The following is a 24,807-nucleotide window of genomic DNA, read 5'->3' on the forward strand; positions in this document are numbered from 1 at the left end:
ACATACTTGGAGTGCAGTGCAGCACGAAGCCAGGGCCTATTCAGAGTCACCAAAGCGTAACAGAACAGAAACTGTAGGTCTCAAAATCAGGAACTATGCTCTTTTAAGGTCTTGCTACAGACAGCGTTTGCTATTGGGAAGGACTCATGTGGCCAATACTTTAAACAGTATATACAGATAAGTAACATGGAGAAAGTGGGCTTTGGGTCAACCCACTTGAGTCGTTGGCTCTCATGTATTTATCATGGTTTGCCTTTGTTTTGAAGGGCGGTCCATCAAGCCCAAGGCGTTTTGTGAAAATGTACATTGTCCCATTACTGTTCTCATTAGGTTTGGGTCTGTCTAAGAGTAGTCCTACACATTTCAACACATTCCCACAGTCCTTGCCATCCCCTTCTTCCTCACTGCCTGTCCTCACTTTGCCCCTCTACCTTCTCTTTCCACATCAACCCGTATAGGACTTCTCCCTTCCATCATCACAGCATTGTTGGATTTCATCTGTTCATTTCTTGAGGGATGCACCCTTTGTTCCAAAAGGAACATTTTTTATCTACTCCATTAGGATAGTGTCCATCAAGGATTTGTGGTGTCCCTCTTCCTGCTCATTGCTCACATAGTCCCTGAGGGGCTCCCTCACTCAAATTTAGGAAACAAGTTACTTTTTATGGTGTTGCGATTTCATTTAAGTCCCACAGGAGACAGTGCTGGCCCCTAGACTTCTACAATTTGTTTTTTAAAAAGGAGGGTGTCCATTGAGGTTGGGAGGGTTGGCTGCCATGCACAGTGGGTTGGGAGCAAGGCCTGGCCACATAAATAGGGGAATGCATCAAAGTCCATGGGTGTTGCGTGGGAAAACCCACGCAACACCCATGGAAACACCTCCCCAATGCAAAGAAAGGCAACGCAGCGACTTGCGCTGCATTGCCTTACTCCATATCTACAAGACCATGTAAAGCCACGCTTTACATGGCCTTGTAGATATGGGTCAGCAGCCCCCGCCCCCAATGCGTAAAAATAAAGTGACGCGCCGCTTGTAAATCTGGGCCTGAGTTTCTTTAGGCTCACTCACACAGACCCTATTGGGTTGCGGTTCTTTGACTTTAGCACAGCGTTTACTCCTGCAGTTTACAGGGGACTGGTACCACCAATCAGGGGAGTCTTTCTGGGCTTGTCAGTGTCCACTGGGGTCCCTGTTGCTGGGACCAATGAGCTTTCACCTCGGGCACATGTTGGTCACTCAGTTACAGTGGTGATCTCCTTAGGTCACTACTGTGTCCTCTCTTCATGCTGTGGCTGGCATCCCAGGCCTGCTGTTGGTGACGACGTCTTCTTTGTGTCTCTTCTTCTTTGCAAGTGAGATATTACTTTCTGGTGCCAGGGGAGCCCATTAAACCCTGGTTTTAGGTGTGTTACGGGTGAGGGGGGACAAAAGCCAATGGGCTACTGGTCCCAGTGGGTTGCCCGCCCTGTACTGACCATTTCCTGTCAGAGTGGGTTACTTTCCTATCCAGAATCCACTAAAGCTAAGGGGTGCCAAGATGGCAGAACTCTCTCTCAGCTGTAGAGACATCCTAGTCCACCATAAAGGTGTGTCTAGCCTTTTAGTGGTGTATGCCTCCTGCATAACTAATTTCCCACCTGTCGGGCTGGACAGGGCGGAAAGGACTTTGTTCTTGAGTGGGGGGCCAGTAATTACACTTCAAGGGCGGGTGAATCATTTGAGGCTCACTGCCTTGATTACCTTTCACACTAGCCAGCCTGGGAGGGAGGAGGTCTGACCTCCTGCCAGCCCAGGCCCTTTGTCTCAGTCCTGTGGAATGGCTATCACAACCAGCGGGAGGGCAGGCTCTTGTCTGTGTTAGCAGAGGCTTGAGAGAGCCCGCCAAAACAGCAGTGAGCTTGGTAACTTGGTGGGCACCCCTTAAGGGTGCCACCAGGGCACTTTCTAGTCAGCCCTGAGCATGGCCATCATGCTCCGGGTTAAAAATCAAGGTGTCTGATACCAAACACGGGGGGAATCGACCGGGCCATCACAGAGCTGGACATCTAGGAACTGTTTATATATGCCAATCCATGGTATCCCATGGACCGTCGGTTAGTTATGGTAGCATTACGTTTTAGATGCTATCACTGGATCATATATGCTCATGCATGTATGTGCTCACTCATTGTACAGTGCACCCTGCCTCCTGGGCTATAGGAGGCCTGCCTTAGGGGTGACTGACATGTACTATGGGCAGTATAGGGACTCTGCCTGCACCTGGTGGCTGCTCGTGCAGGCTGACATGGCAGCTCTGAATTTTCACTTTTACTTCCTGGGTGGCACAATCAGTGCTGCAGCCCTGGTGACCCCTTTACCACCCTTGCCCTGGGCAACACTGGTACCAATTACTGGGGACTTTCAGGGGTGGTAAAGTCCGTGCCAATTGGCCTATGCAGTTCAACATACAATTTAAGGGAGGGAGCATAGGTACTGAGGTCTGGTTAACAGGCCACAGTACACTAACAGGCCAAAAGCAACAGCATCAGCAGTCTAAGTGAGACAAAAAGTGGTGGTGGCATCTGCAAAAAAAAACAGTTTCTTACACAGTTCGATAGCTTATTGAGATTTAAATTGTGTTTTTGATATTAGTATGTCAATTTAAAGAGCGGGCTTTGACATTCATCATTTCATACTCTATAACCAGCGTACCATCATAACAGCTAAGAGCAAGCCGATTATTCTAGGTGCTAGGAAACATTACAAATGCCACAGCGGATAACACATCAAAGAAGACAACATTTTTGTCGATGGCTAACAGCTTTTTCACAGGCTCCGAGGCATGTTTTGAGTAGGCCAAAGGAATTCTAAGTGTTTTCTTTCTTGCATTTGTACCCGTGGCCCATGTCTGCTTGAAAAGGCTGCTGGGATCGCACTGTGCATCTGCTCTGCTAAAAATAATATACGGCTTTTAGAATCTATCAGTGTGCTCTTCTCAGAGTCTGAGTGTGCCCCAGTCATTCTGTCACATCCTCCTAAAGCAGCTCTTGGCAGCCTTCCAGAGGTATTTTTCTTCTTTTTTACATATTTCATTCTGTGCAAAGATATAGAAGCTTGCTCTGCTAACAGCTACTGCTTCTTTTTAGCAGTTACTAATATCTTATACTCTTTCTTAGCTAGAGTACTGTAAGCAGCTATCTCATTGCTTAATAGTGTTCGATGCCACCGCTTGTCTTGAATCTAACCAGAATCAATTTTTCGCTTCATTCTTCTTAACAATTACTATTTTCATATACTGTTTCTTGGGTAGCTTTACAAGATGGCCAAATGTCGAGCTACGTAGCTCAGTATCCATGTTACAATTTAGTAAGCAATCCTGTATTTCCCTAAAGACTATATCAACCTGAAGACACACTTTCTAGATGTTTTTTCTGTTCTGTGAGGCTTAAATTCTTGGTGAATATGGCTTCATCATCCTGCCCCAGATCATCAGCTTTTATACATCCCGAATTTCAGATATATATACGTCTAGCAACAACTGGGAAACGTTTCCATTTTAATCTCTTCCGTTGAATGTCCCAGACCTTGGAATGTAAAACGCCAGCAATATTATTAGGTGTTTTTTTTGCATTTTTACAAATCAAGTACAAAGAAGTAGGGGCCAGATGTACCAAAGGGTTTTATCCATTCTGTGTCTATGGGAAAATGTGTTCTACATATTGGCCTAGATTCATGAAATTGCAGTTGTCTTCTAATCCTTCAAAATATTATAATCCGGTACATCATTCCCAGAAAGAAAGGTTTTATTCTCTGTTTATACCGAAAAGCACATTTTTTGTAATACATTTTAGTATTTGTCTGCACACTTTATTGTTCCCCGTGCAAGCCCTCGCACACCAATCCAACTTTGCTGATTTTTAGAGTTTATATAATAAATATAATCAAAGGTCCTGATGCACCTCATTTCCACTCACCATTTCTTCATCAGAAGGGCGCCATGCAATCTGGTCCTATGGCTCACATGAGTTATTTTCCCCATCTTGTCTATTTTTCCTAAGTACGACCAGTGCACCTTCATTGATTTCGTGCTGATTTGGTGCACTTCAAAGACGTTTGCATCATTTATCATAATGTCTTCGAGTGTATCACGTGTAGTTACACAAATGATTCTTGTAATCCATGTTTTAGACAATTGAATTGTTCTGGTTTCTCTTCCCTTTCAGACAACATTTCAAAGACGGTCGGCCCACCGCTTTACAGTTACATAGCTACATTACCATACATGTTTTCTGTATATTTTGCTATCAATTGGTTATATAATGCAGTGTTCACTATTTTTTGCAAATGATTCCTAAAACCTCGACTGGTATGCACATAAGATATATGATGAATTGTCATAATTACCACTCAATATAAAAATTGTTCGTGTATTTCTCAAAATGTAATTGATAAGTAATCGCTTTGTTAAATTTGCCTTCGCGGTTTCTTTCTCATGTGTCCTCTTTCATTAATATATATGGCCCTTATGACCAGAGCATAGTGTAAAATGTGTTTTGATCTGAGTCATTGCTTGCATTTTCTAGTTACATATATAGCTATAGCAGCTGTTTGGCTAGCTCACAAAGACAACACATCATCGTGCGCAAGATGCCATATAGTGAATAATGTGTGGGATATAATTCTGTAATAGTTAAAGCAAAAGGCAGCTGATATTGAGGGTGAAGAGAACATTGAAACACACCACACCCAGGGCTTAACCAAGCATTAATCTCAGTAATGTACAAGTGTATGATTTTTATCACCTGAACAATAGCTAAGTAAAGTTATAATGTTTCAGAATAATTAAGAACATACAGTAAAAGGGAAAAAAAAATTAACTCGGTCATGTGTGGTGCTGAATTTGAGCCGGGGGGTTGCAGGTGGCGGCCACAGCACACAATTTTGGGACTGGCACTTATTTTTCCTGATCGGACCTTTCCAGAGGGCAGAAAAACATCCAAGCGGATAAAAAGGACGAAGAGAAAACAGAAAAACTGTCACCAAGGGAGGAAGCAGGAACCTGCAAGAGTGAGATAAAAAGGCATGGAGTGGCTGGCAGTGGATTAAAGAGGTGGATTTCAAACTGCGCTGCCTTGATATCTGGTGCGCTGTGCCAGTCTTGGACTCCCAAGGAGCCTCTGGGCACCAACATTCATTATTTTACAAATTAAGCACTGGTCTTGTGCCCCGGCTTTAGTATACGCTTTCATGAACACTTTGTAAATATCTGTAGTATCGCGCACCTCCGTGTCAACACACAAAATGCATCTCTGGTGAACATTAACCCACCTTATATTTTAGGATTCTGTATACAGCTGTCCAGCAACTCATCCCTGATATTAACAGGCTGCAGTTGTCTGCAGTGTAACTCATCTTTGATATAAATGCACTACAGCCAGGGCTGGCTTTAGCGTTGGTGACACCGGGTGCGACAATCTTTAGTGGCGCCCCTCATGTGCTTAATTTGTAAATAAAAACGTGCCGGTGCTCAAAGCCCTCCTCTTAAACAAGCGGCAGCCACAATTAAATGTGCGAACACGGAATATTGAGGCTGCGTAATCCTGAAGCCATCTCGGGCCTCTTCGATCCGTTTAAAGCCACTCCCTGCCCTTTCAGCTCACTTTTGCAGCTTTTTGCTTTCTCACATTGTGATGCTTTTTTGCTTTTCTCTTCCTCAGTCTTTCCCATACATATCTTTTGCTGGCAGCAACTGCTTAGGGCAGAATAATAAGCGCCGGCCCTCAAAAATAAGTGCCGGTGCTCAGCACCGGAAACTACAAGCACAAATTAAGCACTGCGCACCTCGCCACCAGCAAGGACCTCCTTCTTTTCTTCACAGAGTCCCTCACTACCACCCTCTGATGGTGCCCCTCTCCCTACTTAACCCCTCTCTCAGGTGTCACAGTGCTACTCATTCCAATGTGTCAGAGCACTTTACATCACAAACATAGGGGCAAAATTATGAAAAGTGGCGCTTGATATCATGCTGCACCACTTTTCTTGTACCCCCCCAACGCCAACATGTGTGCGCCATATTTATGATATGGTGCACGTTAGGGAACTAGCATCATAAGTTCTGACGCTAGTTTGGCGCTTTGTAGAATTGGCTCCAAAAATATTGACGCTAATCCTACAACGTGACAGGAGGCCCATTGAAAACAATAGGAGCCTCATTTTAACACCTGCCGTAGGCAGGCATTAAAATGACGCTATAAATGGCGCAGTGGAATCTTATAGATTCCACTGCGCCATTTTTCTGTGCCTCCTAATGCCGGAACGCCCCCCTTGCATGCATTATGCCTGGCGCAGGCAAAATGTGGCCCAAGGGTTCACAAAGTGGCTCAATGCATGCATTGCGCCACTTTGTAATCATAGAGTGGCGTTTTTGCCAACCTAACAAGACAATTAGCGTAAAAAAATGACACTAATGACGCAAGGTGGCGCCAAGGGCTGCTCAAATCTGGCCCAATGAGCCATACAGGTGTGTAAATCAATGCATATGAAATGTGACTCAAGACAATGGGAACTACAGGGTGTAATAATCACGTCATGCGTGCTGTTAGGCATTATATGCTAGGAATACTTGGTCTGTAGAAAGGAAGGGGCAGATTCACAAAGTTTTCACACAGTGTCGTAACGAAAGTTGCTGTTGCTCTTCCCTATAGGGCTGGTGTACCATAGGCGCCTCCTGCCAGTGTACACACCCTTGCACCATGGTACAACGGTGTTACCTATGCTCAGTGCTTTAAATGGAAAAATAGAAGTACAGGTACTCTGTAATAGAGTACCTGCTTGTTTCTGAGAAGTGCCGGTACTCTCCAATTAAAAGTATTTAGTTTTTCTTGAGATATGCCGGTACTCTCCCTCTCAAAATAAAAAAGTGCTGGTACTCAGTACCGGAGAGTACCGGCCCATTTAAAGCACTGCGGGCCATATTTATACTTTTTGACGCAAAACTGCGCTAACGCAGTTTTGCGCCAAAAAAATTAGCGCTGGCTAACGCCATTCTGAAGCGCCATGCGGGCGCCGTATTTATTCAATGACGTTAGCCGGCATTAGCCGCCAGCGCTGTCTGGTGTGCGTTGAAAAAAACGACGTACACCAGGCAGCGCCGGCGTAGGGGAAAAATGGCGTGTGGGCATCCACAAATGGTGCAAGTCAGGCTCAGGCAAAAAAATCGCCACAACCCGATTTGCGCAATTTTTTTACGACACCCATCCCCCATTGAAATGACTCCTGTCTTAGCAAAGACAGGAGTCATGCCCCCTTGCCCAGTGGCCATGCCCAGGGGACTTCTGTCCCCTGGGCATGGTCATTAGGCATAGTGGCATGTAGGGGGGCACAAATCAGGCCCCCCTATGCCACAAAAAAAAATATAAAAAAATACTTACCTGGACTTACCGTAATGTCCCTGGGGTGGGTCCCGCCATCCTTGGGTGTCCTCCTGTGGTGGGCAAGGGTGGCAGGGGGTGTCCCTGGGGGCAGGGGAGGGCACCTCTGGGCTCATTCTGAGCCCACAGGTCCCTTAACGCCTGCCCTGACCCAGGCGCTAAAATCCGGCGCTAATGCGGGTTTTTTAGACCCGCCCACTCCCGGGCGTCATTTTTGCCCGGGTGTATAAATACGACGAGTATGCATCGGAGTCATTTTTTAAGACGGGAACGCCTACCTTGCATATCATTAACGCAAGGAAGGTGTTCACGCAAAAAAATGACGCTTACTCCATGAACTTTGGCGCTAGACGCGTCTAACGCCAAAGTATAAATATGGAGTTAGTTTTGCGTCGAATTTGCGTCGAAAAAAACGACGCAAATTCGGCGCAAACGGAGTATAAATATGCCCCTGCCTATGCTAAAACAACTGAAATTGTGTATTGTTATCTCTACATGGGGCCGTGCCGCGAGCAATTCCGTACCCTACGTTTGAGCCAAGAAACGCAAAGGTGGTAGGATACCTGGGTATGTTATTCATCTCCTCAACCACTGCCATACTCCATCCAGTTATTAAGAGATGGGATTTCACTTTTGTTTGTAGCTCGTCTCCCACAACATTCTTCTAAAGCCAAAGGCTGCCAAAGACAGATCTTAATCAAGAATAGTGACAAGGACAGTGCCGTACCTAGGCCATGGACGGCGACGACGGCCAGCAGCAGCAGGGGCAGTGCCATGTCGGTGGTCGGCCTCCTTCTTCCCCCGTCTCCCCGATCGCGCTCCCTCGGACGCAGCTCTAGCGCTCGGTGGCTCTGCTGTGTGACGCTCCTCTCAATCAGGTGCCAAATTGCTCATCGCCGTCTATCACCCACTCCCTTTCTCGTCGTCTTCGCGGAAAATAACGAATGGGCCTGGCTGAGAAGGCAGACCTCGGTGCGTACCCCGAGGGCCCGGCCTCTCCCCCAAGCAGTAGCGAGCTTGCTCTTTCTGCATTCCTGTCACCGTGACAGCCTGGCTTAAGGACCAGCACCGGCGCCAAACCGGCCCGGCTGCTTCTGGTATCTCTTCAGCCATGAAACTGCGCAGGGCGTGAGGACGACGCCGTTGTCACCGGGAGAAGAGGACACAGTGAGGCCAGATCAGTTCATGGCCTTCCTTGGAGTCTGTTCTTTCTGTTGATTTTTAAAACATGGTACAGTAATTGAACGTAAAATGTTTTGTAATATTAAATTGTTGCGTCAAATTAAGCACAGATCTGTGAACAGTTTTAAATATTTGTTATTGCCATTTTATATATCAAAAGAATACAAAATGCATTCACAAGACCATCAGCAAGACATACAGACACTATTCAGTTATTCCTCCCTATTACAATGCCAAAGCATACAGGCAACTCTTTAACGATCAACACAATATATTGATTCTGTATCGGATATGCAATTTGTTGTAAAATTGAGTCTCCTTCCTTGCGTTAGTGTACAGTTAAAAGCACTGTACCAACTTTCAAACACAGTCTTTGTGGTATGGAAAAAAAAGGGGGCAGATTCGTCTTACTCCCAAAGTGCCATCAAAGGCCCTTAAATTTCAAGTAGCCGCTATGGAACCTAAGCTGTGGGACTAAAGTTGTCTGCAGTTCTTGTCAGAGTGTTTAACCTAGCACATGTCCCATTTTGAAGTTGTGTCTGTGCCATTCATTCTCAAAAACTGGGATCTGAGTACACTATGCTTTACCTAGTTCCATTTCCTGAAGTCCATTTTCCAGTTCATGATACTCAGTGATGTTGCGGTCTTCCATGCAATCGAAATACTGTGTTTGGCTAAACCATGGCTAAATCTATATATAATAAGCAACATAATTCCAGGAAAACAGGACGCATGCCTAAATAAATTAGACTTGCCAGTTATTGCGGATAATTTTGCCCTTACGATTCTGCAACAGGGTTCCAGTCTGGTTAAGTCCAGACCATATGGTAAAAGTTAGCATTATTGATGGAGCATCTTTTCCAGGCAAGGTTACATACACATTTATGAAGTTAGTCTAGAATCAGAGAGGCTTGATGTAAGTAACTAAATTGCAATATTTTAAAGCCGGCATTTCTAAATACCTGCGTTGTTTTCTTTTTAATTCAGCTCCAGTTTTTCATCAGAGAGTCCTAGGTACATGCAATTCTGCCTTCTAGATCTTAGGTCATCAAGATAGTGTTGTCCACATCCCTCATTACTATGTGAGTTACTGATTTTCCTACATTATCCACTGTCAATAACAAATGCAAGGTCTTATGTTTTGGTGGTTTGCTATATTCGCACCACTAGCTTCTCTATATCATGTTAAGAAGGTGGACATCCATTCATTATTACCAGTGGCATAGCGAAACTTAAGGGGGGGGGGCCCATGCGGGGGCTGCGGTGGCCTTTGTTACACCACTGATTATTTCCCAGTGGTAGATTGTACTACTAGTTGAGGTGTTCAGTTGTGAGCAATGCATTGCCTGTATATACATCACCTGCTGTAGTTTTTCTCACTTTTAACGAAGTTCCGTCAGAGCCCCTAACCGCTAACACCTAAAGTACGCACGAGAGGTGGAGGCTCGGGTTTATGGCAACACATCATTACTAGTGTACTGCCACGGAAGCCCACCCCAGAGTGCCTGTGGTATAAATATTATTTTCAGGGCATGCTATACACATTATGTTTTGCAAAATTTGTCTTTGGTAACCCAACTAGGCACCCACTGCAGATGAGCTGCCAGGGAGAATTAATCAAGGCAGAGACTGCTAGGCTACACTTAGTTATCAGTAGAATTATTTTCCTCAATGTTACCTTTTTTCTCTCACCACCCAGCATAACATCTATTAACATTGTCTTCAATTATTTGCATGAAATCTATGGTAGGATCGTCAAAATATTAGCAAAACAGTAAAAAAAAAAAGGTGGAAAATATAGCCATAAAGAAAGGTTGGCAACACCAAAAGGTCATGCAGCCTCGATGTGCTGACATTGTCCTCATCAAACTGCACTCAAAGACATCTTTTTCTTGATGGTAAATTTGAATTCCTATATATTTGAAAGTAGTTGGTGCCCATTGCGGCTAACACAGGTGTGCACAATCACACATATGTCCGCATGCCCGTGACCCACCTGAAGTCAGCCCTTTATATGGAAGTAAGATGAACACGATCATGATAGCAGAGAACTCCCAAAATAATGGTGGGAAGAAAAGAAAAGTGGGAGTCTAGGGAAGGGTGAGATCATTTTACACCAGAGTCGTTCTGTATTGTCAAAATTGCTAAAACATTGCTTTGAATAAAAAGGAATTAAATCCCATCTTTCCCAGGTCCACCCAGCCTCTCCTTTTTATTCATTTCCCTCTTCTCTAATGTTTTCAAATCTTCTTCTACTGTATTTACTCATATTGTTTCCCGTAAACCACTCCCATATCATTGTTGACTAAGACTACACTACACAAATGCCTGTTAAAATAAACATCTCAGTGCTGTAGTTCTTTCAAGCAAATGTTGTAGCACTTGCTATGTCAGTTGTGCCAGTCTGGGAAGAGGCAAGGTGTCTTCTGCCAAATACACCAGCTAAACACCACGTAGGAAGGCGCACTCAACTCTCCCTTTCCTTGACCTATCATGTCAGTTTAACAATGTTCTACCTCATTATTGAGTTTTCTATATATCGACCTATAAAAATATCACATCCAGAATATAATATCAATTATCATCATATTGTCAAGGTATGCCTAAATAGCTAATTATAGATTTAACATTCGTAACTCCACATCTACGAACCATGATGATATGTTATGTCAATACGTATTTAAGAACAGTAAATCAATACTTTGATATATTACCTTGACAACAAAGTGCTAGTCGATGTTCTGACTTCAATAATACTTGTAGGTCGCTATAGAAACTTAGGGCCTCATTATGAGTCTGGCGGTCTTTAGACTGAAAGACTCATGGTGGCGGTCAGACTGCTGCACACCAGGCAGTCCGACTGCAAGATTACAAATCTAGCGGTCGGACCGCCAGGGTACTGATGTCACCACCAGGAACGTGGTTCCCAACGGGGTGATGGCGGTCAGGGTCGTGCTAAGCCCCAGCGGCGCTGAGTTCAGCGCCGCCTTGCTGATCCTTAGTTCTCTTTTCATCAGCCTTTTCATGATGGGGACCCTGCCATGAAAAGGCTGGTGGAAAGCCAGTGGTGGAGCCCCCCTGCCCAACACCCTCAGAATGCACACTCTCTGCTACAACAGAGGTGTGTATTCTGAGGGTGCTTGAAACACCCTCTGTGCGACAGCGTCGGCCTCGGCTCCTGCACCTCACTGTTTCACTGGGCTGAGTGGTGGAAACCTCTGAGTTCAGAGGTTGCTGTCAGTCAGGCCCACAGTGGTCTCCTCCTCACAGGGCTGGCAGACCAGTGGTTCCCCCGCCAATCTCGTAATGAGGCCCTTATTTTGACTTATAACCATCCGATCTGCAAAAGGGAACTGAAACCTCCCTTTCTTTGACTTGATAGCCTAGGATAGCTACCAGTCTACTAATATGGTGCAATGGGAGCAGGTCACCTCCCTCTCAGAAGTGCAGGTGGAAGTGGCACAACACAAGTGCAGTGATTTCATAATGTGACATATTGCATCTTACCTGTCATTGATGGCTAGGCAGTTTGAATCTGGATGTTACTTGCACAAGAAGCCCACATTCCCCATTTGATGGTCTACAGCCATGCATGTCTGTGTCTGTAAGAAAGCATGTGCTTAGAAAACTAATGCAACATAGACAATCCAGGCTTTGCATGTATGTGTACATGCACATTATGAGTGAACCGGTGTAACAGAGAACATGTGCACCACATTTTTTGTGGTCCTCAGAGATTACACCTACTGTATGTTAAAAAGCACTGGGACGATATAGTGCTTATTTAAACACAATATTCCATATAAGGGCAAACAACTGTGTCCAAGTAAACAAGTGCACAAGGACACCCTTCATACAGTACAAATCCTGAAGCAATCCATTAACCACTAGGAAAGAGTGAAGAAAATAACATGAAGTGTCACAAACACAGACTTTGGAGGGTAAAGACACTCCAAAAGCAGGGCGAAGAAAGGATAAGGTTTTCTTTATAAGCCAGATACCTTTGTTCCTTATTTGCCTCTTTTTTCTTTTGGAGAGTAGACAGGGGGCTGTGCTCCAAGACCCTCCATGCCAGACTTATACATACCACTAAAACATTTGCGGAAACATATTTTGATGTATTTAGGTCAGACACACCCTCTCCATTTCTACAGCTGTCACTCACTGGATGGATGTCTCACACCATGGAGCACAGTCTCATACTTCACTGGACTCAGAGGCTACTTGACTTTAATGATATTTCACAAATGGGAATATTTATATATTTATTTGTGATTTTATATAACGTGGACATTGCCAGGAGGCATCATAGTGTTTTGCTAGAGTACAGTTGCCAGACGATGTGGTCAAAATTCTTGTGACAAGTAAAAGAGTGGGCTGCAGCATGCATAACTGCTTGGAGCAGAGATAAGCGTGCTTTTGTGATGCCTGAGAGGATTGAGATCCCATAGTCTTTACTGGAGAGAACCAACACCTGAACAACTGATCTTAAGTCCATTTCCTAAATAGGATATATGGCACAAGCTTGACCACCAAGAATCAATTGACCACGATATTGCCCAAAAATATTATACCCCAAATATTGTCACCCTGTACATAAACAAGTAATACAAAAATATCGATAACAAAAATATGACCATTAAAATAGCTAAAACCCCATAGCTTTGAACACTGAAATTACGTATGACCAAATGTTGTGAAAACATTAATTATATACAAAATTGTGGAAAAAACTATTGACTACAAAAATATCATATGAAATAAATTGAAAAAAACATCAATTCATTTTCAGCTAATAATTACAGTTGAAACCCAAACATTAACAAAACAAAACATAAAGCATTTTAATTTATTAAACACCCAAACACAAAATAAAATATTTACTAACTAAACAACGTAACTAACCATACAGCAATGTTAAGTAATTGAGCACATAAAATACTATAAAACTAATAAACTGACATCTATATAAACAACCCATTAACTAAAAAAAGGATTAATTTATTTTCACTTAAATAATGTTAATAAATAAAAATATATATCAAAATTACACATAATTCTTAGTCAGTGTCCTCCTGATGAGGAACAACCAACCAAAAAATTAAAACTGAGCACACATTAACTAATACAATTAAATGTAAAACAAAAATCAGCAAAACAAATCAAACCTACACAAAACCAATCATCTTCATTGAAAAGTAGGTTAATAAACCCAATAACTAAAAAAAAAAACTTGCCTAATGCTCAACTTAAAAGAAAGTACTAAAATAAAAATAAACCTTTTTCTTTTTATCTAAAAAACGTTTGCTGTCACTACAAGATGACAAACAAGAACATCGTCCTGCTAACTAAAAACACCTACTTCCAAAACAACAAAATCAACAAACAGACAAAAAACTGTAAGTTAAATGTTAAATAACTTCAAACCGCAAACGTTAAAAACAAACTAACAAAACACCCCTTAAGCTATTGCAACTAGTGTTTTAAACATAAAACGAAAACAAACTTTCTCTAACAGGCAAAAAAGCACTACCTGACCCACATCTTGATTGAACATAGCAGAGAAAAAAGCAACATATTTAAAGTTATTCACACATGTAAGTATAAAACAGTAAAAATGCATTTAAAACTTGTAACTATAAAATACAAACATTATAAATATAAAGTAACTATATATTCTTCTAACATTTGCAGATACAATGTCAGAAATAGTGATGTACGTCACTTCCCAGAAAGACAAACAGTTATTATGGAAGATGGGATATGCATACAGCCATGAGCGCACACACACCATGAATATACATTGTGAATGTACTACATACTGAATACTATGCTAATGCTTGTTATGAAAGGGCTAGAACTAGAAATGATGTAATTAATGTTAGGGAGCACAGCCACCCCCCTCCCAAATATAACCAAGACAGAAGTAAGATGTGTTGCAAGACTGGAGAAAAGTAAGTACTAGCTCCAAGGAACCCACAGCAAGAATCTTAAAAGATATATGCCCCAAGGATCCTTAGCACCCCACAGGGAAAATGCCATGAATCCTCCATTGAAAAAGATTAATAGCAAGAATCAAACAATCCATAGGAGAAAAATATGCTGCCCCCTGAATATGCCAAGACATAGACATTCCTCCAAATATTACCACTACACATACTGAGGTACTCTTCCTCCTGTACTCCTATAAAATTATTGACAGAACAATAATTATGCAAAAATAAATAAATAACATCCTTGAACTAAGCCAAACCCAAACATGGCTGATGGATGGCACTTTTAAATTGTGCCCTCCACCATTCACACAGATATACATCTTACAGGGTGAAAATCACAACAGTAAAATACTTTATGCTCTGCTCCCCAACAAGCAAAGTACTACCTACACAAAGTACTGAGCTAAATTAAAAATAAGGAATAATAACTTCTACCCCAAAAAATCATGATAGACTTTGAGTAAGCAATGATAGAAACAATTTCGAAAATCTTCCCCACACAATCATACAAGGTTGATATTACCATTTAAATCAAAGCATTTGGAGGCAACTCCAAAATCTGCAGTAATTATAGAATATTTAACAAACAGCCTATTTGCTTACACAATTCACAAATTAATAGCCCTAACATGGCTAGTCCCAAAAGTAGCTAACTGTCACAACCTCCCTATAGAATCTGACCACTACTACCAAAACCATATGGAAAAACAAAACTATTTTGGAGACAGTGAGGTTGGCACACTGCGCCGTTCTGGCCACAAGCACCAACGCAATTTTCAAATGCTTTGTAGGGATGTCTGTTAAAGTACCATGGCCCAAAAAGCCAAAACAGTCAACACAGCGGAAGAATGGTACAAAGCCTTCCAAGTCTCATTAATCCAGAGACTGGGTCCCCACCATGAAAAGGCTGTCGGAAAGTCCGTGCTGAGGGCCACAGGGGGGCTCCTGCACTGCTTATGACCATGACTAAGTGCCCCTCCACCCAGCAACCTCAGAATGCACACTGTCTGCTACATCTGGTGGGGGCACCCTCTGTCCAACTGCATTGGTCTCATCTCCGTAAGGAGCTGAGGTCAATGCCGCTGCACTGTTTCCACTGGGCTGACTGGTGGAAACCTCCTAATACAGAGGCTTCCACTGGTCAGCCCCTTGGAAACATTGTAGTCGGCCTGGGTGGGTTAGGAGACCACCAGCTCCGCGGCAGTCAGCCCGTCAGTGTCGTAATGAAGCCCTATCTGCCTTTGTCAACAAGTGAGTGGACTTAAATTGATCGTTTCTGCCTATTGCTGTAGTAGTGGTCTTGATATACTTGAGCCCAAAAAAATCGCATTACCCTTTTCACAGGCCAGACAGTCTGAAATTTTGGCCCGATTGAAGGCAGTATGTTCTTTAGCCCGATTTGAAACCCAAAGTAGCAATGGGGCAACCTTGATTTCATCACCCACATATGATATGCCCAAGTCCTCGTGCAGGAAGAAATGAGGGGCCGATGGTGAAAGTCGAAAGAATCGCTGGCAAAATTGATTCGCCTCAGCTTGCAGATTGGGGACGATACAATAACCTTATACACCAGTGCCATAGGTCAGAATTGGTAGACATTTATGTTTGTAGACTTCCATAAGGGGCTGAATTGTTTTTTTACCCACCCTTCTGGAAATATTAAACAGGTTACCCACTGAATGGCTAAAACGTTGGAACTTGTTAGAGGTCCTGGGCAAACATGCACACTGAGAGTCAAAAATTACATCTGGTATGGGAAGTTATTAAACTTCTCAATAAGCCTTTTCTTGGTGTGGGTGGGTCCTGTTTTGCTTGTTTTGGAGTCACACACATATACTTTTTTGTTTTTTGAGGTATTCGTTTCGAGGTCTAGGTTGGCCATAAATTGCTGGAAAAAAATGTGTTTGTATCCCTGTGACCAACATTGCCGGAATATCAGTGTCTAGTCATCTAACCCTTAAACATCTGTCAGCTATGGTTAAATTCCTTGGCCCATTGAGTAAAGGGGATTTAGCTATGACAGGAAGACGAAGGGCTAGTTCAAAGGGGTATGAACACTTTTAACACTTGGGGCCTGATTTAAAAAAAAAGTTAGCACCACTTTTGCATAATTTTTTGACGCAAAAGGGGTGCAAACTTGCAAAATATATTATATTTTGTAAGTTTGCACCGCTTTTGAGTCAAAAAATGATGCAAAGGCAACACTAACTTTTGATATATCGGGCCCTTGGTGAGATAGCTGCTGTCTGATGATATTAGGCTTTGTGTTGATCTTCGCAATATAAATAAGGAAATTATTGAAGATAAATTTCCGTTGCCTAATATTACAGAAATAGTCAGTTCTTTAGGTAATGCAAAATTTTTCACCTCACTTGATTTAACTTCTGCTTACCATCAGGTGCAACTGTGTGAGCAATCTAAATTGCTAACTTCCTTCATCACACCGTTTGGTGTTTATAAATTTAACAGGATGCCGTTCAGTCTTTGTTCTGCAGCTGCAGTCTTTTAAAGATTGATGAATGAAATTCTGGGTGGTTTAGATGTTTTTTTATTTTTTTTAAGATGATGTTCTTGTATTCACCGAGACAGGTGAACAACATGAGAAAAGGGTCAAGGAGGTTCTTCAAGTGTTTAGAACAAAATGGGTGACTTTGAAAAGGGAAAAGTGCAAGTTTTTGAGGTCAGAAATTGTGTATTTAGGACTTGTCATATCTGGTAATGGTGTCAAACCTTAGGATGAGTTGGTCAAGTCTATTGTGAATTTATCTACCCTGAAAGAAGATATACAGGTTTTTTGGGGATGGCAGAATTTTACGCTTGGTATGTTCCGAATTTCGCAAAAAGATCGTGTTCTATTAGAAGTCTCCAGAAGAAAGGTTCTGAGTTTCTGTGGAGTAGTGAATGAGAGGAGGAATTTCAAGACTTGAAGAGAACTTTATCTTTTGCTCAATCTCTTAGTAGCTTCCAACCTGGTCCTTGTTGTCTTATTATTGATGCTTCGGAAAAAGGTTTGGGTTGTGCTTTCAAACAGTTCAACAATTGTAAAGAAAATACTATAGCGTTTGCTTCACGTAGTCTGCGTGGTGCAGAGTTCAGATATTCTACAATAGAGAAGGAAGCATTAGCCATATATTGGGCTGTCAAGAAGTTCAAGCAATTTCTTTGGGGGGTACGTTTCCAAGTGTATACCGATCATAAACCATTGGGAGAAATTTTTGAGAAAAAAGGACTTGATAATATTCCGTCTCGTATTTGTAAATGGGTCGTAGCCTTACAGGATTTACATTTTGAAGTTAAATATGTCCCCGGCTGTGAAAACAGGACAGATGATTGCTTGTCCAGAATGAGGTCAGTAATTGCTGATGATGATGTTGATGATGATTCATGGTGGACTGATGATGAGGTTAAAGTCTGTGTTGTAACGGATGGTTGTATTTCAGAAAAAGAGTGGCTGGAAGAATTAAGTAAGGATGAAGAATTATTGAAGGTTAAGAACCAGCTGTTGTCTGGGGAGGCATTAGCTAATTGTGCAAAGGAAGTATTGCCTTTCAGGAAGGTTTGGGGTTAACTTTCTCTTCAGAACGGTTTGTTGTTGAGAGGGTCTAGGATAATACCTCCCTCTACTTTACGTGAACGTCTAATAAATCTTACACATTCTGGTCATCATAGGATATGTAAGACGAAAGAGAGAATGAGATGTACTTATTAGTGGACTGGTATGGATGTGGTTTTGGAAAGGAGGGTAAGGGATTGTGTTGATTGCAAGCTATCTGATAAGACTTTGAAACCTAGGACGCAACCCTTGGTGCTAAAGGAGATCCCGAAAGAGGTTTGGGAAGAAGTATCCATTGATATCATGGGTCCGATATCCTGTGGGGCTGTTTCCAAGTATGTTATAGTTCTTATGGACATGTTGTCTCGTTGGCCTGAGATTTTAATAACAACTGAGATTACATCTAAGACTGTTGTGAACTTTCTTTCTGATGTGTTTAGCAGAGAGGGAAATCCAAGATTCATCCTTACAGATAGTGGGGTTCAATTTACCTCTAAACTTATGTGTGATTTCCTTTCTGATAGAGGGATAGTTCATAAAAAATGTGCTTTATATCATCCAGAATCGAATGGAATGGTAGAACCCTTTAACAGAACTTCAAAGGAAACTATTCAGTTAGCTAAACAAATGGGTGGTAATTGGGAGATGTTGATTAAATCCAAGGGGGAAAATTACAGATTTACCCCACATTCAAGTACTAGTCAATCTCCTTTTGTTTTGTTCAGGAAACGTATTCCACACACTAAAGTGTGTCCTCCCTGGGTGAAAAAGTATGTTGACGAGGATTTTGATCATGAACTTCAGAAGAAGGTAGCTCTTGAAAAATACAAATATTTTCAGAGTAGGAGGAAAAAAATGTATGGCCTTCATAAATCGGTAAAAGAGATTGATGTGCAAGTTGGTGATATGATCAAGATTAAATCGCCGGAAAAAAAAATACTGGTGCTTCTCACATTAGCAAAGAGTTCAGTTATTAAAGTGTTCAAGGGTTCAGTTAAGGTTGACGATGGTCGTATTTGGAATCTCAATAGAGTTGTCAAACTTCAATGATTGATCTTCTTATATATATTTTTTTTTTTGTGTTTTTTTTTTTTTAGGGAAGGGGGTAGTGTAGTATTGGTATCCTTTTCTATGATTTTAGTCTAAAGTGTACATTTGTTTTTTGTCCCTTTTCCCTTCTATTGTAACCTGTTATCTTTACTTGTGTTATTATGGTATGCTCTCCCCCCCCCCCAATTTGGGCTCTCTTGGCTGTTGCCTGTTCTGTTTGGCAGTTAGTGGAGAGCAGCCTGCTTCTGGTGTGAATGGAGTTTATGTTTCCTGTAACCTTATCCAGGAATAAATCTCATGAAAGAAGATACAATTTTGTGCTGGTCTGGATTCACTTAATGTCAGCAATCTGGGTCACTACCCCATTTCACCAACCCCTAAAAACCTGCCCTAAATACAAAATTAAACCAACCCCCCACGCCCACCCCTAATACCCCCCACCCGCCCTAAATACAAAATTACCCTGACCACCCGCCCCTAAAAACCCGACCCCGCCCTAAATACAAAATTACCCAGACCCCCCCACACCAACCCCTAATAACCTGCCCCCACCCACCCTAAATACAAAATTACCCTGTGTGTGATGGCGCTGTGTATGCCAACAGTGGTGTTGGTGCAGTCGTTGACCCAGTGAATCCTTTGTCTCTCTCCCCCCTTTCTTGTTTTGTCATCCTGTCCTTATGTGCATTAACATCATCTGGTAGAGGAACAGAGGCACCGGCGACAGAGGGCGCGGCATCCCACAGGACCCTGGAGGCAGAGTCCACCGATGCGGAGGGCACCAGTGGGACGGAGGGCGAGGGGAGCACCACGGTGGAGACTGGAGGGGACAATACAGACTCTGATACCTCCTCCGATGGGAGCTCCCTGGTGGTGGCGGACACCTCTGTGACCAACCCAGCTGCAGGTACAGCTGCCACCCCCGTACCAGCACCACCCTCCCAGTAACCCCTCAGCGAGGTGCCCGTGCCCACCCACCCCAGAGGGTGGGCATCTCCTTCGCCTCAGGTACCTCAGGCCCTGCCCCAGTGAGCCCTGCTGCCATGATTGAGGAGGCTATTGACCTCCTGAGATCTATCTCTGTAGGGCAAACAACCATTGTGAATGCCATCCAGGGGCTGGCAGCCCAGATGTAGCAATCAAATGCATTCCTGGAGGGCATTCATGGTGGATTGGCTACCCAACAGAGATCGATTCAGGCTCTGGCCTCCTCTCTGATGGCAGCCCTTGTCCCTGCTTCAACCGCCCCCCTCCAACTTCCACATCCCAGTCCCATTCTCCTCAACCCCAACATCCATGCATGCATCTCCTGTGCCCTCTCCCATCGTGTCTGTCCCCCCTCCTAAAGTACACAAACACAAGCACTCATACACCCAACAGCCATTCACCTCACAACAGCATACACCCATGCACCTACACCCAAATCCAGCAAACACCTCCAACAACCACTCCCTCATCCTCCACTCCCATTACTCCTCCCTATTCCCGCCCCAATGTCCCTAAAAAGCTTTTACTTTCCCAGATTGACCTCTTCCCTACCCCCCGTCCTGCACGCAGGGGTAGGGTCGCAAGAACCCAGCCAAGCACCTCAGCCAAACAGTCCACGGGCCCAGTGGGAGCATCACCTACTCATGTTGGAAAGGATTCCAGGCCAACAATACTGAAGGGGAAGGAGCCTGCAGCAGCTGCAAAGAAGGGGAAGGAGCCTGCACCAGCTGCTAAGAAGGGAAAGGGGCCTGCTGCAGCTACAGAGAAGGAGAAGGAGCCTGCACCAGCTGCAAAGAAGGGGAAGGAGCCTGCACCAGCTGCTAAGAAGGGGAAGGAGCCTGCACCACCAGGCAGAGGGGGTAAGAGCCCATCCACCAGTGCCAGGAACGGTAAGGGATCCCCAACCCATTAGCAGGAGAAGAGTAGGCAATCTGCGCAAGCGGAAGCTGACAGCCAAACACCGCCATCACCACCAGCTTTCACAGGGCCCCCACCGCTAGCCGTGGTTGTGCAGCCATCGATGGGTGCAGGGGCTGAGCAGGAGCCTCCCACAACCACCACCACCACAGTGCAGCCATCAGAGGGGGCAAGGGCTGAACAGGAGCCTCCCACAATCACCACCACAGTGCAACCATCGGAGGGTGCAGGGGCTGAGCAGGAGGGTCCCACAACCACCACCACAGTGCAGCCGTCACCGCCAGTGGGCGCCATGTAGTCCAGCCTACAGGGCTGCTGTGTGGCCTGCCCCCACCAGAACCAGTGGGCAAGACACCCACTTGAAAGACTGTGGCCTTGCACTCCCCAGGACAAAGAGCAATGGGCATGTTGCCCCAGCCAGAACCAGTGGGCAAGACACCCACTTGAGAGACTGTGGCCTTGCACTCCCCAGGACAAAGAGCAATGGGCATGTTGCCCCATCTAGAACCAGTGGGGTATTCACCCACTTCGAGAGACTGTGTCAGGGAGACCAGATCCTCGGGGTCTGCGCACGTTCCCAATATGTCCACTACTAGACAGCTCCAAGACTCTGATAGATAAATCACAGAGACTAATGAAATCATGAATCACGCACACTGCTGATTTCAACAAGAATATGCAAATCCCATGAAATGATCGCGCACACTGCAAGCGATCTGAAACATCAAGTTTTAAATGCCGGAATGAATCGTGTGTCTTGTCGATTCGAATGCCACCATGTAAATGCCAAGAAATGGTTGCGCACAATGATTATCAAAGTTTTAATTGCAAGGAATGAATCGCGCGTCTTGCCGATTCGAATGTCACCATGTAAATGCCAAGAAATGGTTGCGTACAATAATTATCAAGAATTAAATGTACGGAACGAATCGCGTGTCTTGCCGATTCGAGTGTCACCATGTAAATGCCAAGAAATGCTTGCGCACAATGCGTATCAAGAGTTAAATGCAAGGAAATGAATTGCGCATCTTGCTGATTCGAATGCCACCATGTAAATGCCAAGAAATTGTTGCGCACAATGCGTATCAAGAGTTAAATGCAAGGAAATGAATCACGCGTCTTGCCAATTTCGAACACCACCATGTAAATGCCCAAAAATGATTGCGCACAATGAGTATCAAGAGTTAAATGCAAGGAAATGAATCGCACGTCTTGCCGTTTCGAACGCCACCATGTAAATGCCAAGAAATGGTAGCACACAATGAGTATCAAGAGTTAAACACAAGGAATGAATCGCGCGTCTTGCCGATTCGAATGCCACCATGAAACTGCCAAGAAATGGTAGCGCACAATGAGTATCAAGAGTTAAACACAAGGAATGAATCGCGCGTCTTGCCGATTCAAATGCCACCATGTAACTGCCAAGAAATGGTAGCGCACAATGAGTATCAAGAGTTAAACACGAGAAATGAATTGCGCGTCTTGCCGATTCGAATGCCAATATGCAAATGTCTAGAAATGGTCACGCACACTGTTGCCGACCCGAATCTCAAAAGTCAAATGCCAAAAATGAATTGCGCGTCTTGCTGATTCGAATATCAACATGTAAATGCCAGAAACCAAGAGCACGTTCACACGCACAAGCAAACATCTCCCAATATGAAAATTAGGCCCAAGAACTTGAATGCCTTCGAAAACGGGATCTGGGCCCAGCCCGACCTCAGTCTTACTGCCCTGATCAAGGATCACCAATACAATGAAGGGCAAGGCCTGGAAGATCAAAGTAGGCCTCTGGGAAGAGGAGCTCAGGAAATTGCTGCTGCTCTGCACCGGGACCTCTGAATAGTGAGACCACAAATTAATTATCCTCCTGGTTTGCGTGTGTTCTCAGCATGGCCACATTGGACGAGCTAGTCAAGGTTATCACACAGCTCCAAGCAGAGGTAGTGTCATCAAAAGATATAGCAGCCAGCCTAGCTGAGAGAGTGAGTCAGTTACAGGAAAAGGTAGAGAAGAAGGAACAAAATCCCTTAGATGTGTCTTGGCCTGGTCCTTCTTCTCATGCTTCTGGAGGTAATCCTCCTATGAACATTTCCCTCAACATTCATTCGGCCATTCCCCTAGCTCCTCCAGAACGTTTCTCAGGCGATCCCTTGAAAGCGCAATCTTTCCTGGTTAAAGTGGAATTACATTTTACCTGCCGACCACTCACTTTCCCTGATGTCCAAACCAGAGTGGCTTATTTGTTATCATACCTGACTGGGGATGCAGCTACCTGGGCAATTCCTCTTGTGCGTAAAGAGAGTCCCATGCTTTACAATTGGAGTTATTTTGTTTGTGAGTTTGAGCGAGTATTTGACCCTAGAACTGTGACATTGTCGGCAGATCGTGAATTATTAGACTTGCAACAAGGTAACCAGGATTTAGTGTCCTACTTAGCTAACTTTAATCGGCTGGTAGCCGAGAAATCCTGGCCTGAAGAAAAGCAGGCGGCCTTGATCTACAAAGGACTCAAGGAGGAGTTAAAAGACATTCTTGCTCAAATAGACCCGCAGCCTACAGACTGTCAAGATCTGATAAACCTCGTTTTGAGACTGGATCATCGTTTAGCAGAACGAAGGGGAACACGCAAGAAGACTGAGAAATATTCCTGGCGTGTTCACGATAATAGAGAATCAAGAACCCAGAAAGAAAGAACTCCAGAACCTATGGAAATCGGAACAATCAGGACGCCTTTGACCAAAGACAAAAAGGACCTACATAGAAAGAATGGACAATGTCTTTACTGCGGGCGCAAGGGTCATTTCGCCAAAGAATGTCCAATCAAACCAAAGAGCAAACGAGGTCCTGTCCAGAAACTTGCATCCAATGCACAAGTCGAGCCGGAAAACTAAATCACCCAAGATGTAAAGAAGGGTTGCTCTTGGGTGTCACCGTGGACCTTTCACAATCTAGACATCTCAAGCGGGGCATAAAAGTTCAAGTAAAGAAAAATACCTATTTCAAGAAGGCCCTAGTAGAGTGTGGGGCTACCGAGAACTTTGTTGACGCCCAATTGGTCCACGCATGGGGGATCCCATGCATCGAGAAGAAGACTCCAGAAATAATACAAGCAGTAGATGGAAAACTCTTCACTGGAGGCCCAGTAACTCTTCAGACTGTCCCCTTGTCGGTGATCTGTGAGGGGAAGAACCAAAGAACCAAACATAAAGAGAAACTCATCCTTGACGTGATCCATGCTCCTCAGTATGGATTTATCCTTGGTTTACCCTGGTTAACTCATCACAATCCTGAGATTAATTGGGCAGAACGGAAGGTCGTGTTCTCTTCAGCTCTATGTAATGAAAAATGCTTCCAAAAGTCTCAAGTAACCAAAGATTGCACTCTTACATAGCCACTGCAGCGGGAAAGAAGTAAAGTTGTCCAAACAATATTCCTCCTAAGAAGATGTATTAGATGAAAAAGAAGCAGAAACCTTGCCTCCTCATAGACCCTATGACTGTCAAATTGATCTAATCCCAGGTGCGATACTCCCCAGCTGGCGTGTATATGCCCAGTCAGAACATGAAACTCAACATTTACGAAAGTATCTAGATCAATTCATGGAGAATGGTTTCATCCGCTCTTCTAAGTCTCCTGCAGCCTCTCCTTTGTTTTTTGTCCCTAAGGCAAATGGAGATCTTCGAACCTGTATTGACTATAGGGGTTTGA

General features: G+C 43.8%; 1 protein-coding gene across 1 annotated transcript in view; it reads right to left on the reverse strand.

Moving 5' to 3' along the window:
- Positions 1–8,462, reverse strand: part of LOC138286445 (uroplakin-3b-like) — a 121,234-nt gene extending 112,772 nt beyond the window's left edge. Inside the window, exon 1 of the mRNA XM_069226710.1 lies at positions 8,138–8,462. Coding sequence (XP_069082811.1) covers positions 8,138–8,186 — 49 coding nt within the window. The 5' untranslated portion in view covers positions 8,187–8,462. The remainder of the gene's footprint in view (positions 1–8,137) is intronic.
- Between the last annotated feature and the right edge of the window lie 16,345 nt (positions 8,463–24,807).

This window comes from Pleurodeles waltl, chromosome 3_2 (genome assembly GCF_031143425.1).
Source record: "Pleurodeles waltl isolate 20211129_DDA chromosome 3_2, aPleWal1.hap1.20221129, whole genome shotgun sequence".
NCBI lineage: Eukaryota > Metazoa > Chordata > Amphibia > Caudata > Salamandridae > Pleurodeles > Pleurodeles waltl.